The sequence below is a fragment of the Labrus bergylta genome, chromosome 6 (genome assembly GCF_963930695.1).
Source record: "Labrus bergylta chromosome 6, fLabBer1.1, whole genome shotgun sequence".
Classification (NCBI taxonomy): Eukaryota; Metazoa; Chordata; class Actinopteri; order Labriformes; family Labridae; genus Labrus; species Labrus bergylta.
In genome coordinates, this window is record NC_089200.1 from 24,538,839 (window position 1) to 24,556,618 (window position 17,780).

General features: G+C 42.6%; 1 protein-coding gene across 5 annotated transcripts in view; it reads left to right on the forward strand.

Moving 5' to 3' along the window:
* Positions 1–17,780, forward strand: part of mcf2l2 (MCF.2 cell line derived transforming sequence-like 2) — a 128,121-nt gene that overhangs the window by 99,813 nt on the left and 10,528 nt on the right. For 4 of the 5 annotated variants that reach the window (XM_065956054.1, XM_065956055.1, XM_065956056.1 and 1 more), the window contains exons 26-33: positions 75–111; positions 658–755; positions 3,596–3,691; positions 7,897–7,995; positions 10,814–10,885; positions 11,983–12,090; positions 13,672–13,781; positions 15,618–15,733. In XM_065956054.1, coding sequence (XP_065812126.1) covers positions 75–111; positions 658–755; positions 3,596–3,691; positions 7,897–7,995; positions 10,814–10,885; positions 11,983–12,090; positions 13,672–13,781; positions 15,618–15,733 — 736 coding nt within the window. The remainder of the gene's footprint in view (positions 1–74; positions 112–657; positions 756–3,595; positions 3,692–7,896; positions 7,996–10,813; positions 10,886–11,982; positions 12,091–13,671; positions 13,782–15,617; positions 15,734–17,780) is intronic. The other variant, XM_065956057.1, reaches the window with a different exon arrangement.

Genomic DNA, 17,780 nt, shown 5'->3' on the forward strand with positions numbered 1-17,780 from the left:
GATCATTTTGGAAGCGAGAAACAATGCAGACATTGGATTTACATTTAAATGTTATTTCTCTCTCGTGTTCACAGAGGCCAGCCAGATCAACATCTATGGAGGCCCGATGAGGTAAGACAACAACTTAACACAACACAGAGGCATGAAAAAAAAAAGCCTGTACTTTTTTTTGTGATGTGGGGAACAGCACTTTCCTTTCTTTCTATATTAGTTTGAATTTCTTCTTGTGTTGTTTGGTGTGCCTTTCTTGGTTGTGTTCTTTATTCAAAAAACGAGTTGAGCTACATATGCACACAAACAATGCAATAAAGAAAAAAGAATGAACTGTCTGGAATGACGATTGTGTATGACCAAAGGCGCTGCTTAGGGGCCCCCCGAGGGTTGACAAACTTTAAAACACAGCAATAGCTCAAAATGTGCAAATTTTGCAGTGACAGGTCCCCCAATTAATTTTTGCCTAGGGCCCCAAGAGACTTTAGAATCACCACTGTTTATGACCATGGCAATAAAGTGGTTAAAAAACTGTACTTTTTTCTCAAAACACTCCGTTTGGGAATAACAGACAGGGATAAAGATGGTGGAAAATGATGTTTCTGCACTCTGCTTCCATCTTTTCATTGGCTAACAAAGATTTTATTGGTTTCTCTTCTCCAATAGGAACGTGCGTAAGATGGCGCTGAGACAGTCCGATTCATCAAGTCCAGAGTCCGGCTTCAGGAGAACCAATCCCAGCCCTAATATGAGGCAGAAGAGAGGTAAGAGATTTTAATTTTAGAAAACACTTCAACCACAAAATAACGCTAAAAAACTTTATCTCATCTTTTTTCTGTTTGTCTTGAAATTCCGAACATTTCCAAAAGTGAAATGGACTGTGAACACTCATTGCACACAGTCAGGCCAACAGCATGCAGGGATGCGAGGCATCATCGAAACACACACACACACACACACACACACACACACACACACACACACACACACACACACACACACACAGCTACGTATACAACACACAGACACACAAAATCCATTGTCAACCCCAGTTGAGGATACGATAACAGTTACGATTTCACGCTTGTGAGAAAGCCCTCTGTGTTATTTTCCAGTGTGTGAAAATATCAACAGTCTATCAGTGACGGTTGTGTTGACCAGAGCTGTGTGTGTGTGTGTGTGTGTGTGTGTGTGTGTGTGTGTGTGTGTGTGTGTGTGTGTGTGTGTGTGTGTGTGTGTGTGTGTGTGTGTGTGTGTGTGTGTGTGTGTGTGTGTGTGTGTGTGTGTGTGTGTGTGTGTGTGTGTGTAGTCTGGTGTCATTGTTGCTGCAGTGTGACAAAGACTAAGTCATGGCAACAAGAGAAGCCTACTCTAAAAGTCATTTCCAGGGAAACACCTCGTCTCTGAACTTCCCTCTTTTGTCTTGTCACATCCTCCCTCCTTTCCCTCAGCCTGTTTCTTTCTTCCTCACTACCTTTTCCTTTCATGAACTCAATACACAAGGAGAACAACAACTAGACTTTACATGCTTATCCTGCAAACTTGCATCTACAACTACTCCGATAATTTTAAATCAAATCCATAGGTTCTTACATGATAGGAGGGGGGGTGAAACAGATAAAAGGGCATGCCTGCTGTTGCCATGGTGATTTCAGACGCTATCTGTTTGTGCAGGTAAAAACAGAGGGGATGAAGTCCCGTAGTCCGGGAATCGGTCGTGGCTCTGCTCACACTGTGTGAGTGTGAGCAAAATATGAAAGAGGTCAGAGATTCATCCAAATGATCAGGAGCAGCTGATCGAATGTGATAGGACGACGTGCCTTAGTGGTCGCTGCATGACTGACACCAGGCGATGAGTCAGGCTGAAAAGTATGAGCCGTTAAGCATTAGGCCTTACGGTTTTGCTCATAAAACGAGGTGGTTTTAAGCATCCTTTTTAAGTATGCAAGTGTTTCTGATTTCACACACACACACACACACACACACACACACACACACACACACACACACACACACACACACACACACACACATTCAAACACACACTCCTCCAATCCCCACTGCTAGTCCAAAGGTAAAGGTTAGGCGTAGTTGACAGCAGCTGTTGTTTTTGGTCTCACCCCTCTAATGGGTGTCTGGCTGCTATTATAGACCCAGTCGTCCAAACCCATACCTGTCTCCTCAAATCCACTCACACTTTCTTTTCTCTCTCTTCCACCTCCCCTCCCCTTCCGCTCTTTGCTCTCCTGCCTCTTCTCTTCTTCTCTTCACTTTTCCCCTGGCCTGTGTTCTCTTTTTAAACACTATCTCTCTCTCTCTCTCTCTCTCTCTCTCTCTCTCTCTCTCTCTCTCTCTCTCTTCTCTTTCGCTCCTTTGTTTTCCTTATCGAACCATCTCCTCTCCTTCTGCTCGCTCCATTCTGTCTCTTCGCTCCTCTCCCTTCGTCTTATCTCTCTCCTCACGCTGTTTGCTTCCCTGCATGATGTGTTATTGGTTAAAAATTATAGCGCTGTTTGCGTTTAGCTCTATGCTGTGAATTTTCTCACCCCCCCCCCCCCCCCCCCCACCCTCCACAACCACACACTCACACACTGAGCAGACAGAAAACACATCTCATCTCAGCACTGATCAGCTGCTTCCCACTGAGGATTAACACACATACGTGCATCCTTGATGTGTGGGAATTTGTCCGACTGTTCAAGGGTAGTTGTCAGATTGTACCATGCATTAGACGATGTGGTGTTAACTTTTCAGTCTGCTGAAAAAGTAGGATTTTAGAGTCATCAGTCATTTCACCTGTGATCTGAATCTGGTTATATATTATAACATAATGTGCACTTACATCTTGTCTGAGGTGCTAAGGTTATAAAGTGACACAGACAGTGAAGCTGCAGTCGTCAAATTAACACACCTCTGCTACTCTTTGCCTCTCTTTTGCATTTCATTACAGCGTGCATTGTCTGAAAACTTCTATTATACAAAACAATCACAGAAAACTTTGGTTCAATCCCCAGCTCCTGCAGCAACATGTCCGTTGTGTTCTGTTCTTTGGCAAGACACTTAACCCCATGTTGCCCTCACTGCTTCATCGGCGACGTATGAATCGATTTGAATGTCATTGATTAATACTGATGGACTCTTTACACAGCAGCCTCTACCATCAGTGTGTGAATGTGTTGGTGTGACCTGCGGTGTAAAAGCGCTTTGAGTATTCAGAAGACGAGAAAAGAAATATACAAGCTCAAGTTCCTTCCATTTTTTTTTTTTTTTTTATCTTTTCGTTTTGTTCTGCATGTGGGTCCTCTGCTTTGTTTTTGACTAACTGTGACGGGTCTGGGGTACCCTAATTAACCCTCACAGCATCATCCCCCAAGAACCGTGCCAAGTGAGAGTGCATGATTTCTAGAGGCAGCATTGTAACCATCGACACAGTGAGGCACGTTCCAGCTATAACCTTCTCTTTTGACAATGATTCTGAAACTTTTGGATAAATGATGGCATTATCTAGAAAAAAAAATAAAAACCCAAACGATCTGCTGCTCCCTCTTCTTTTCCTTCTTTTCCTGCTGCACTAACTCCTGCCCCCCTCTTGCTTCCTACTCAGCCGATGCTTCAGCCAGCCAATCAGGCCTCTCGGCTGCTAACGCTAGGAAACGCTTCACCTTGCAGGGACTTTCCAACAGGAGGTCTCTTCCAGCAGGTAACAGCACCGTGCGAAACCCTGAGTGCTCTTCATAACAATCATCATCACCGGCATCTTTGTCGACACCTCATCGTCCATCATCACTTTAATCACAATCAACATAAACCCCAGCAGCTTCTTTCTTGCCGCCATCCTTTCTTGTTCCATCGTCTTTCTCCAGTCACAAAATCACTGCTGTGCACTCCTTTTTCTTTCTCACTTTTTATATAAATGTCTGTATGTGTGTATCTCGTTGTTGCCGGGCAGATCTCTCCGTGCATCCCAGCCTGTCTCAGCCTAATAAAGGCCACATCTCCCCCTACTGTTTATCCTCTGCCTTTATGTCGTCTTGTCAGTATCGCTGCATCTTCCCTGATAAAAACATAGGAACTGTGATTCAAGGAAGAGGGGACAGGGTTCTTGTTGAAGAGACGGAAAGAGAACCAGCCAGAGTCCCGACAAGTGGTGACAACACACAGTGAGGCAGAAACCATGCATCTTAACACTGCTCTAAATGTCACCTTCTAATATTCAGGCCCTTCTTGACATTTGGAAGAGCATTTACATTTTTTGCAGGAGGGCCAGGCGTTGATTTCAGGTGCTGCTTTCCATGTTGTAGTATTTCAGCCACTTTTCAAGGCAGCGCTTACTCTTAATAAGACATATAAGTGAGGGTGGATGTGTGGGCGGTGAAAGGGATGGCATGTCATTGATTCAGTTTTCCATTCGAGCAAAGATCTCCCGGAAACCCCTTCAGTAATCTGAATGCAGAGAAATAAGAAAACATGTTTAGTGTGTTGTAGTGTGTAGTATACTGAGTTATATTTCAGATTCCCATCGTTTATTTGGGTATTACAACAGAGCCGTGCCATTATGAACACTTTATTGATCTGAGTAATTCTGAAAAGACAGAAGAGGAAAAGATGAATGCCACGTAACCTTTAAAGGTCACATATTATACAAAATATACTTTAAAATGTTTCTCTAACACTATTTTGTGTCTCTAGTCTGTCTACAAACCCCAGAAATGTGTGCTCAAACAGGCCGTTTGGAGATTTTCCCTTCATGACATCACAAAGGGCAGTAACCCCTCCCCCAGGTGGGTGACACTCCCACAGCTAGGTGTTTGTTCTGCCCTCTGAGTCTGCCTTCTCACTGTAAACAATAGGACATGGAGTGAGAAAGCTCCGAGCCACCCAAGCCCTTCCAGAGAGGGGGGCGTGGTCAGACACAGCTCATTTACATTTAAAGCTACAGATACAGAAACAGCCTGTTCTGAGCAGGGCTGAAATAGAGGACTTTATAGGCATGATCAAATACAGAATCAGAGTGGGTTTAGAACAAGAAACTTCACAGACATGTTTCCGAGAGCTCTGAGACTTATTTAAAGTTGTTGACAATTAGTATAATATGTGACCTTTAATGTATTTATACTGTTGTATTTGCACCGTATGTACGGATGGCAAAAAATGAATTGCACAAAATATGTGGACATTCTTACTTTCTAAAGTTTGATTCATAGCACTAGACTTGCCTTCTTAAAGCACTGACCTTTTTCCCATCCCTCACCTCGTGGATTAGCTGGAGCACCGTCTGTGAGCCAGGCCTTATCACCCAAAATAAGTGTTGAACCTCTCGAAAGCTCTTGAGACTGAACAGGAGTAAATCCCTGAAGCCAGGTTCCAAAATCTAGTGGAAAGTCTGAACCTGAAGAGGGGAGGCTGTTATTGTAGCAGATTAATGTTCATAGTTATGGAGATATGGTAACAAAACGTTGCATCATATGCAGTTTGCTACACAGTTTATACATATTCATAGAAGAGCTTTCTCTACATTTTTTTTTTCACTTTCTCAATTAATTATTTAAATTTTTAGCCATCTGTGGCCTTTTAATGAAAGACAACATTGCATCCCTTAAAGCAACAATATGTGTTTGATTTGGCGCCGATCAATGGTCTCTGAGTGCAATTGCACTCTAGTAAGTCACACATTAGTGTTGCCTCCCCCTCATAGATGACTTGCATTTGTTAACAGACGGAGGGCGAAGACGCTGGAAGAAGCCAAAGAACCATGTGGACTGACAAGGCTCAGTAATGTTACTGGATTAAATATCACTCTGCAAGCGTCTTCAGCCTGTTGTTTGCAAACAGCTATAAATGTGTATTCAGCTGTTACCATGACAACTGTAGGCCGTAGCTAAATGGCTAAATTGGAGAGGCAAATTTATGACATGCTAGTTTACAAAGGTTTGTAAGTTATAAAGTGATACAGCTAATTTGAAGATGGACAAGGATAAAGATTTAATGTAAATTGGATTTATTCATTTATTTATTTATTTATGTCAAACCTGAGACAGAACTGAGATTAGACGATAACTATCTTAGCTTAATGTCACATCTCAATCGGTTGAATGATTTCTGCAGAGATATACACTAATTATATAACATATAATTTTCGACATTTTAGCGTTCTGTTTATGCATTACTAACTGCTGTTTCTCGAAGCCCGTGCCAACATGGTAAAGCCAGGAGGTCTAGTCCAACTTCGTGCTAGGTCCTCTTCCGTCTCTTAGCCTCAGCCATTGTATCAAACAGTAGAGGGACGGCTGAAGGACCACGGCCAAACTTACAAAGTACTGATAGCAGGCGACATGAGAGAGACACTATTCTCCCCTATTGACAGTAATTGAACTATTGAATCGACTTTAATGCTACTATTTTAAGGTGGAAAAGTTACATATTGTTGCTTTAATGGTAACTCCATGAACCGAGTGTTGTAGTATTTGAAATCAGTCTTGATTTCGATCTCGTCTCAGAATCGAAAGTAACATTTTTACTCTGTCTTGTTTCGGTCTCAGACTGGGTAGACTCCATATTTTAAATCAAGACCAGTCAAGACCACCACTGACGGGCTATTTTCCTACGTCATCACCGGTTTCGGCCGCAACCTTCCCCATGTTACGGTCTAAATAAGTGACATGCCCCCTAAACACAAGATGATGATTTTTCAGTGATATTTATGGTCTTGGTCTCGGTCTCGGAGCACTCTGGTTGGTTAGTGTGGTCTTGACTACAACACTACATGAACCTGAGCTACTGACATTACATTTATTTGTGAAAATGTCTTTCACTCTGGCAAACTTCAGCGGTATGAGTCTGAAGAAGAAACTCTTCATTGCTCATTGCTTTCATTAAATCTTCATAATCACTTTTAACTAAAGCTTTAATGATGAACTCATCCCTTATAAAGGTCAATGTATTCTCAGTTGGTCCTCATACAGTGAGTATAACAGCCCCATATACTTGCATTCTCACAGTAAATGGACATTGTACCCACTGCCCCGAGCACTGTGCTGCCTGCTGTATGAGATGGAAATCAATGCAATGAGTCGATGGCAGGTGTTCTTCAGCAGAGCAGACTCACCATTAACAAGACAGCTCCCTCTCAATCTCCTTTGCTCTAATGTCCGCTCAATAAACCCAAAGTGTTAGCTCACTGAGGAGAGGATTGAAACCAAGGATGAGTCCGCCTGTGACCTGCACGCACCCTGACATTCACAGCATGACACAGCACCCTGACTCAGCAGTGAGTTGGGAGCCCGAGTTCAACCGGCAGGTTCAGAAGATGTTCAACCCCAGTCATTTCCATGGCAGTCACTTAGTGTGCACGTCATTTAAAAAAGGAAACGTCCTTTAGAATAAGCGAAAGCTGCTCCATGGTCGTGTTGCAGTGATGTTGCATCAGGAGGGAGACATCCTGAAGAGTCACATTTATTCAATTAGTGATGGCTGACAGCTATTTATGTGACGCCTCTTACTCCGTCCAGACTTTGAAATTCTAACGGGACTCATCCTTTGACGTCAGAGTTTTTTTTTTTTCCAGTCATGAAGCAATCATAGTTTAACTCTTTTAGCATGCATTAAAGTGAAAGTAAGCAAGGGCAAACTGTGGATTAGACAGAGTATCTGCAAGACAAAACCCAAAGACATGCTGTAGATTTGTTTTCAGCCCATTTCCTTCTTCTTCTTTCTTCCATTACTTGTGCTGTTGTCATCCTTCTTTGTGTGTCTTTGAGAGCAGTCTGCACATTTATCCATTCAGCTCAGCTTCTTAATTTCTGTTTTCCATTCTGCTGCTTCTGCCGCTTTCCATTCTGCCGCTCCTTAACCTCCTGCTCTCTTATGGTGACCCTTCTCCTCTTCCTAATGCCTCTCCAACTATAGAACCTGCCGCTAAGGAGACAGTGCCCTCCCGCCGCTTCTCTCTTACCTCCTCTCTTGCCTCATCTTCCTCCTCCTCCTTCGCAGCGAGACGCACAAAAGGTACCTGCTTTAACCTCATCTTCTCCTTCTGCCTCATGATGACTAATTGTTGAATCGGTCCACATAAAGTGCACATTCGATGCAAGCTTTAAAGAGGGAGGTTTGAAGCAAAGTAAGAGATAAGAAAACAACATGTACTTTGTAGCTCACTACATTCGAGGGTCAGTCATGACTAAAACACGGTGCACAAAGAGGAAGCAACAAAAAAAGATATTTCCTCATTACCTTCTCCCCCATTTACTTTCTTGAAATGTATGAGATGCATAGAGAAAGTCAAGCCTGTGCCGAGAATGAAAACAATATTAAAGAAAAAAAAAAAAGAGGCTGCAAATGAGTAGAAACACATTCTTTTCATAAAGCGACAATATGGAAATCAGAATTTTGATAAGCTGACATTTGGAACGTAGGGTGACATTCAAAGTGGCGGTAGAAGTACAATTCGCTCGCAGGAATACAGATGAGAAGTTCATTTTCAAACCAAGCAGAGGCAGCAGAGGAATTACAAACAGCAGAGGAGAGCTACTGAAGTTTTCTCTTGAACCCTTTACTCTCCTTCTGTTCTCGGCTTTTGTTGTATTTCGTTTGTCCTGCATGCAGGCGACACTTCTCCAATGACGCTCCGAGCGATGAGAGCGCTGCAGGTCACATTGGCTGCAGGGTGTCTGCAGGGTTGGGGATGTAGTCGTAGCATTTTGGCCTCTGATTGAATCACCATCCACCTAGTTCACTGATATCAGGAAGAAATCTTATACGTCATTAGTAGAATAGAAACAGTGGAACTTCTCTATCTATGCTTTGTGTGCGCCACAATAAAATGAAACATCAGAGAGATATTTGGGCTCATATCACAGGAGGAGAACCACAAATGAATGATCACTTAATTACATCACATGGGAGCGAGCTGTCTCCCCCGCCCCTTCCTCTCTAGAGTCCATGTAAACGCAGGTTGCCATGTTGCAGACACTGAAGCTTCAGTGTTTATCCAGCTCTGCATCGGTCTGTAAACCTTTCTGCATTCTAACCTCTCCATTTATCAAAAACATCTCCAACATTGATCCTAGTTTGAGCACGTTTCTGCTCATGGAGCTTATTAGAAACATGCAGAGGCTTTTTAGGACGGGTACAATCACTTCTATCTGAACCAGTTCTCTTGCCCGCTTCCATCGCTGCATCACATGATGGTTTGCCTTTGGCCATGCAATAAATATACAGAGTATTCAGGACCAGAATCTAAAGTTAGAAGGAGGACATACTGGCTGCTGCATTGTTGTCAGAGAAGCCAGCACTTCAACATAGCATGTTTCCTTAATGTCTGATCATATAGTAAGGTCACTTACTGTTGTATACTGTTATAATGTTGTTGTATCATTTAACTCAGTAGATATCTGACAGATATCTGGTCCTTTAACTTGAATTGTCCTTTTAGAATGTACCAGCTTTTTATACATGATAAATTCACTTTTGAATTAGTCTTCCAGCCCTTAGCATTCAAAGTCATAACAGGAAGCACCCCGTAAAAAACTTCCTGTCCAAGTTTGAGTACCTTTAAAAGAAGGACGGCACTTCTTATGCTATTTGTTTCACAGCAAGAGTGTTTAAATCAAGAGATACTCATGGGCAGATTTAAAGTCTTACCAGACCTTATTACGCAACAAAAATGTTCTCATTAAAAAACATTCACTCTTTTTTGCCGCCAGTTTACAGCTGGACAATGAGATTGACATTGAGCGAATGCTTTATTAACAGCTTGTGTCAAATTATTAACACTTTGGAACTGTCAGAGTGTAGAAAGCAGGTGGCATCACTGCTTTAATCTATCTGTGAAATATTCAACTGGAGGAGAATCAGGGTTTTAAGAGCGTGGAGAATTAATGACGAGAGTCTTCAGACACTCATGATGGTCATTAATCAGGCAACAGGAATAAATATTCAACGACATCAAGAAAGGTTTCAAATCACTCATCCAACTGGTAAAGGCCCTGACACACCAAGGAGATCGTCGGACTGTGTTGGACCGTCTGTGAGCGGTCGTCGCCCTAGTTTTTTGCAGTGTGTCCGGCTCCGTTGCTACCCGTCGGCCCCCATCAGCCTTTTTTTGGTGAGAGGGATCGCTCTGATTGGTCGAATGTTTCATTTATCTCCAGCTCTCGACACAGGTTCATGAAAGCCCCGTGAGCATGCCGCTGTAGTATCCATGCTTTCACCCATTAGTGCGGTTTCTCCTTATTTGTTGCCTCCGTCTCTTCTTTTCTTTTTCCACTAAAAGACCAAGGGCTGACAACGCCAGCGACATTTTCAACCTTTTATCTGACATTTTTCTCGATTAGAAGTACCTATAATACCAGTGGCTGACAGCGGTGTGAAAATGGTATCCTCGTATCATCACAACGGACTACCGCCACCTGCTGGCATGGACAGTTAGTTCCTCTCACGCATTCGCAGAATGTACGTGGTGGTTGGCCGTCTTTGCGGTGTGTTCAAGTGCAACTTTTTGGCCACTGGCGGCCTTTGTTGCCACTATTCTGTGCCGTCTGCTTGGTGTGTCAGGGCCTTTGAAGAGCGAAGACGTCTGTGTGCTGTTCTGCAGCAGTGCCACCATCTCCTCTGTGTACCAAATAAAATAATAGGCTCCCACGTCTGTATGACTAGAGCCTTTATTTTACCCGATAGAAAGTCAATATCACAGGTATCTGTATATTAGTGTCTGTAAAATGTTGTCCAAATGAAAGCTTTGTGTTAATGCTGTAGGCCTTGTTTTTAAAGTGTGTTGTTTCTTCTAACTAAGCTTCTGGTTATTTATGATTTATTCCTCGGCCAGGTCCGCTCTCTGCGAGCATAAAGAGCAAAAGACATGAGATTAAGAGCGATCCAACTCCATTTGGTTACGAAGGTATTAAGAAGCATGCAAAGATACAGTATGTTGCGCTTGTAGTGTACCGGCTCGGGGCATGCTGAGCCTGTACACTACATTATATTGTTGTCTGTTTGTTTGGTTCTTTCAGTTCATTATGATTTCAGTGGATCATGTGTCGTATGGGTTTCTCTGTGTGTGTGGGGTTTTTTGGCCTTGTCTTGCCTGCTGTGTTGACTTTGTGTTGTGCTTTGTGAAGTGATGTGACATTTTGAATTGCATGGTCATCAATTTTACAGAGCCCCTAAAGGGACATGGGCAGAAAACCAGATACCTCCTGGTGCTTGCGTCAAACATCTTGTGTGCAAGATAAACTCACTTGTCTTCACCAGAAACTATTTAGTGAGCACAGGAAAGTTTCTATTAGGGCTTTTGCACTCGACCAAAACACCTGAAAAACAACCCTAACCCTGTTTTGGGGATCATTGGCATGTGTGAAAGCCAACATCCAAATTATTTACTCAGACTTTATCTGGAGTTTCTCAGGTCAGGAGAACTTCAGGATCAGCCCTCAGCTGTTTTCACGTATGCACTCCGGAAAATATCTGGATAATTTCGGCAGGACTGCTCACTCGGACTTACTGCGGAAAAAATACCAGGGGTCTGGCAGGAGAAACTCCGGGTGAAGTCTGAGCAAAAAAATTTGGCTGTTCACATATGCAGCTCCTCCTGGAAATATCCGATTTTTTTATCAGAGAGTTTTTCAGGAGAGTTCTACAGGTGCCAAAGCCCTACTCCTGAAATTATCGAGAAATGTTTTGTGTAGTTGAAAGTGGCTCTTGAGAAGCTAGTTTCTGGCAGTAGGAAGCACACGCATGTGCACAGAACTTTCTTGTGAGCACATGCATACTTTCTGGTGTGCATCTGAAACTTTGTATTTCTGCCCATGTCCTTGGAGCGACTCTGTGAGTTTTGAAGCGGTGAGGGCTTTCTGGATTTTACGATCATTGTACTTGTTGGAAAGCTGCATGAGTAGAGTGGAAATGCACCTAGATGGACTGAATCGTGTTTGTGTTCCACAATTTTGTGTGGACAACTATGGAAAGGGTTGTGTAAAGCGTTTGACCTCCCTCCAGATACTTTGCGCGGTGCTATGGCTGCAATCAAGAAACGTCAGAGCATTACAAACAGCTCTGCTGCTGCTGGTGTCACCTCGACTGTTCCTAGATCCACCTCCCAACCAGGTAACTGCAGAGCTGGACTTATCCTATAAGTCTTTTTTTGTTGTTGTCTCCTTGGTGGATTTTTATATTTGTTTATGTGTTGAAGCATTGTAGAGAAAGCTTATTTTCTTTTGGTTTATTGTTTGACTTCAGGCAGTCTTTCATTTCCTATTGTCCTGTTTTTATTCTCCCAAAGTGTGTGATGTGAAACTTCATCTTCTTTCTACAGCAAATGTCTTTCACCCTTCGATTGCTCTGTATTAAAACGCTCTGATTGTAATCGTGTACATGACATTTTGGTCACTAAGTCCTCCTTGCATTATGCATTACAAATTGGAACCATTTCATTTTCATCGAAAGGGACAGATACAACTGTAACAAACCATCATCTTTGCTTTTCATCTTTGTCATGTTCCTGAGGATATTTAGTGGATGAGGGGAGTAACAATGAAAGAAACCCAGAAGAGGAACTAAAGTCTGGCTCAGATTACGGGGCACCTTCCCGATTTTGAATTTGTGTATCATCACACACACGAGGAGAATCTTAACTCGTTTTCTTCTCCATAATCTTGGTTAAATTCGTTATTTTGCGCAGAGGACGACACATAGAAAAAAGGGTTTGGGTGGCGAAATGTCTGGTGTGATGCGGAAAACATGGATTGTCTGTTCTTCAGCAAGAGCTGGAGGTCAGATTGTAAGTGTCAGATGCATAACAGATGTCCAGTGCACATGTTCGGGTTGCCTCTTGCCACCGGTCGCCGCTCATGCTGTCCTCCATTGTCTCTCACAGTTATTGTAGTCATCAACAATCTCCGCCAGACCACTTATGAGTTAATTGTAAAGATTTTAAATAATAGATACCAAACATGTTGGAAATAAACTGGGGTGTCCCCGACGATTTCTGAGCTGATCAGAGACGTGAAGATTGGATTTTATACAACTCACATTATTAGGGAATCAGACCTCAAACTGACCTGATTATCCTGAAGTCTGAGTCAGGCTTTAGTGTATAAGCAAAGTTCATGTTTTTTATTTAAAATCGAAGGGAGAGCAGAGACACAAACAGCCGAATGGCCCACTGGCAGCCGGCTGCCTTGATCCTCTCTCTTGCTCTTTATACTCTGGCTCTGACTGTTGAGTTGCATCAGGTGAGGGAGACAACACAACAAAAACTAACACACAACACACTACAGCACGTAACAATCTCTAAAAAGCCTTTGAACCCAGACCATTGCTCTTAAATCACATGCTGTTGATCATGAGATGATGTGCCATAAGGAGGAGACGTGTGATGAGTTCATTTGTTTTGCAGGTTTGATCAGAACCTTTCTGCAACAGAACACAAAATCGAAAACAAACATAATAAAACTCTTGCAGGAGATTTGGACGATTCCTTGTTTGAAAAATGCTCAGTTAGCTGCATGCGATCGCTTTGGTATGATTATTCTTTGTGCTTTCAGTGTGTGAGAAGCTTGGAGGTGTTTTATGTTCTGATGACTTCACATTGCTTCCCTATCAGTGCATGGTGACGTCACCTGCCAAGTGGAACGGTCACATCCCCTTTGTTTACAAGTGAAATAATGTGACTTTGATTTCCCTCAGGCTGGGCCCAGCGGCGTCTCCCTTCCATGGACACCGACGACTTTGAGACGATCCACTCCAGTGCCGAGGAGTCCTCCAACTCTTCTGAAGAGGAGGGAAACAATAAGAATGTAGGTAACGCTTCAGATTGCAGCACACTTCAGTCAGAAAATGTACGCGACTGAACCCCACTTGGAGCATCATTTGGCCTTCTTTATACATTTTATTTAAAATTTCAACTGCAAAAAACCCCCCAAGGTTCTGTATTTTATTCTGAATTAGAACAAAACATGAGTTCATTACGGCTCAAAATTGTCAAACCTTGCCCTGAATGAAAAATGTAGCTCGAGCAGACATGTTCTGGTCCTGCAGGGAGACGTCAGCCTCCTCCATAAATCATCTCATTCTACAATCACTCACCGTCCCTCGACAGCTCTCTACTCATCCAATCGTTTCCTCTCCACTCATGCTTCACGTTCACCTCTTTTCAACTAAATCCCCTTCTGATCCCCCCAGTTAGAGGACCCCTACGCCGCTTAATTATTTCCCATGGACATGTGTCTCATTAGCAGCGGGCAGTGACGACTTGACATTTAAGAAACGAGAGAGGAGAGACAAAAGACAGGGAGGATTATAGCTGCTCAGGTCTGCCGGGTATGGCAGCCTTTCCACATCCATTATAATCTGTGGGATATACGGCAGAGAGACACAGCAGCCCACAAGCAACACACACTCACACTGAGCATGATGATGGCTGTGCACACATGCACACACCATATTCAGAGGAATTTACATTTTTTGCATGATGCCAGGTTTAATTATTTGTGATTTTACACAGTCATAAAAATGTAAATCCTCTCTGTGGATGCCACCTGCACACAACAAGGAAATCAACTATTGAGGAGGCAAGCTTTCTGTTTTGTTTGGATTTTAATTTTTAAAAAGAATAGCTTTTATTTATATAGCACCTTTCAAGAACAGAGAGTCACATAGTGCTTTGCAAACGGAAGAAAACGAAACAAAAAGACTGATTAAGCAAAGCAATTCTAAACAAAGAGGTCTGAAGTTGCTTTTTAAAAGTGTCAACAGTGTACACAAATCTTTAGACCCAGAGGCAGAACGTTTCCAAAGTGTTGGCGCTTAGACCTCAAAAGCACAGTCCCCCTTGGTCTTCAGTCTGGAGTGTGGGACTACCAGCAAAACCCTGATCAGAGGAATTAAGAGATCTGTTTGGAGTGTAAAGCCATAAAAGTGAAAGTGATATAGGCCCTAAGTTTTGATGCTGATTAGAACTCTCAAGAACAGCTGTTGATGTTCTGCTTTGCCTCTATGCACTTCCTGTCAGCACCTGAGTGTCCAATCAGACTTATAGCGTATCAATGAATTGTGGAACTGTAGAATGTTTGCTCACTTGCACTTTAGCTCATATAATCTACCCGTTCAGGTATTTGTCATTAAAGTCCGCTAAAACAATATTCATCTTAAATCAGAGTTCCAGCAGTTCCTAAAAATGTTTTTAAAAGTATTTTAAGACATTTTAGAAAGCACATTGACTTATACATGTCTGGATACATTGGGAAATCTACACTTTCACTGTTTTACTCTGACATGACAGTTTACTGCAAATACTGCAGTGTATTACCTACGCATTTACTAACAGCCCTTGGAGAGGAGAAAGAGAAGACGTTGGGGAAATTCAAGTTTTAGGAAATTTGGCCCCCGTATGAAAAATAAAACAGGGAATGATAATGAGGTGACTTGCACTCTTCATGAAATCTGAAGAGCCCAGATGCTACGGGGTGTTAAAATGGTATTAATGTTTCTTTATAACAAAGTCTTTAACCATGTTGAATTGAGGAACTACTGTTTACATTTAACTTTCTTATAGAATCTCTTCCAACCTGGAGGCATTTTTCAACCTTGTGAAAGCTAAATGCAGAGTTTAACTGAGTTATTTCTCCCTGCAGAGTGACAGCGGGCGCTTCCGGGTGCAGCTGACCTACGAGTCTCGAGAAGCAAAGGACCTCTCTCTAGAGACGGGCGACTTGGTCCAGTTTGTAGAGGAGGCAGAGAACGGACACTGGTGAGTTCCAGCTGGCTCCACATTAACGCTGTGGGAAGTCAGTCTGCTTCTTCTTGCCCACCCATTGTTCCCCTTGTTTGGTCGTAGCTCCCCCTGACTAAGCACTATATATTTAAAGCCTCTGGCTCGGCGGGTCTCCATCTGCCAGTTCAAACACATCTTGTTCTGAAATAAAGGTGCGAGAACATTAACTTATTCATTTTGTTCCCAGTACAAAAACGAGCAGGCGTCTCACAAGTGAGGCAAAAATAAACAGTGTGACATTGCATAATACTTTATTTAGGGCACTCCTGTTGAGCATCTGATTCCCTCAGTTTGCCCTCAGTAAAGTATAATTACTGTGCAGTGCACTTACTCTCTTTTCGCTCCAAATTGTGGTGTTTTCTCAGTTCTCTTGAGGAGTTTATATTTTTCCACTTTTTTTTGCAGAAGACTTCCCGATTAAAGCAAATTTAAGAGAATCTTTTACACACATCTTCAGTATTAGCAGAACACCATTTATGATTTAAAGAATCCAATGAAGTTAAGAGGAGAGGAGAGGAGATGAGTGGAGAGGATAAGATAAACACAAATAAAATAGGAGGTATATACAACAAGTAAAACATAAATTAGGATAAGATATGCTTGCTACACACACAGGCTGAAATACAAACATGCAGAAACAGGATCCTATGGCAGGCACTAATGGAGTGATGTCAGAGTGAGGGTGCTGTACACAGCGAGTGCTCCTGAGCTGGTGGGTAGGATGTTACCTTGCTATAGGGCACCTTGGCCGTGCTCAGGAAGTGAACTGGCACCTCCCTAGCGACCACACCAATTTCCAGACTTGGTCCTCACCGAGACTTGAACCGACGACTGTCCTATTCCCACCCTGATACGTTATGTGCAGTGAGCGGCTAGTTAAAGGGACAGGAGATGATTTAAATGATGCATTAAAGCAGCAAGTTATGTAAGCAGAAGTGTAGGGGAATGACAAACAGATCTCAACACAAATGAGATGTCTCGCTCGAGCCTCGATTTTACAGAATTGTAAAAAAAAAACGACCATTGACCTTAAGAGGGACGTTTTTAAGCTACAAGTTATCTTTTATTTCAAGACATTTTACAGTTAAAGCCAACATGAGTATGACTGTCAGTAGGAGTTTTTTTCAAACAGCATTCAAAGATAGTTCAACTTGATAGTTCGGTCCTTGCACCCTGCATGCTGGAGGACCCAAACAGAGTATAACAGAAGAATACATGCAAGAGGACAGGGTCTCTCTTCAAGCATTTATTAGCCTCATCAACCACCTGTAGCTGTGGTAAGGTCATTTCAGGCAGTGGGGCCACTCAAAAGGGGGCCTTTGGCTGTCACTCAAAATCCTTCTCAAATATCCCTAATTGACTCTGTGCATGTGTCCACTCTGCTGTTTAGATTGCAATAATTATCCAGATATTGAATCATCCGTGTATCTTTTATTCATGCATCATTTTGCATTTTACTTCATGGCTTCAGTCTATTGCTGCAGCGTTGGTGCCAACATATTTCCACCGAGCTATAATTGAACTTTCAAACAGCTTCGCAGCGTAAATGATGACATTGAGAGACTTCATCTCACCGACATGGGACATGGCTTCATAATTCTGTGAATGTCTGACCTTACCATGTGGAGACATTACAAAAGTTGTTATTAGATCCGGAGTTGGATACCCTAATGCAAAATGAGATTTCAATGTCAAACTATCTGCACAGAGGCTGCAGGATGACGCTCAGTGAACATAGACAAAAGCCACCCTAATGTTTGTTCACAGTCAGGGTTTAGGATGAGAAGAGCAGCGAGGATCGTCCGTTCCTTCAGACCAAAGCAGCTGCACGTAAAGCATGAACAGACGTTTAGAGAACAGATCTGAGTTGTGCTGCAGAGGTGTATCTTTTTTCTATCTTCAATCCTTGCAGTGGTGATTCAGAGGTAATTGTGTTTTTATGGTCTTTCCACTGATGAAGGAAGTTGGTCTTTTTGAAATCGCTGTCTCATGCTGTGACGGCTTTTTCTCCAACTACTGAAGG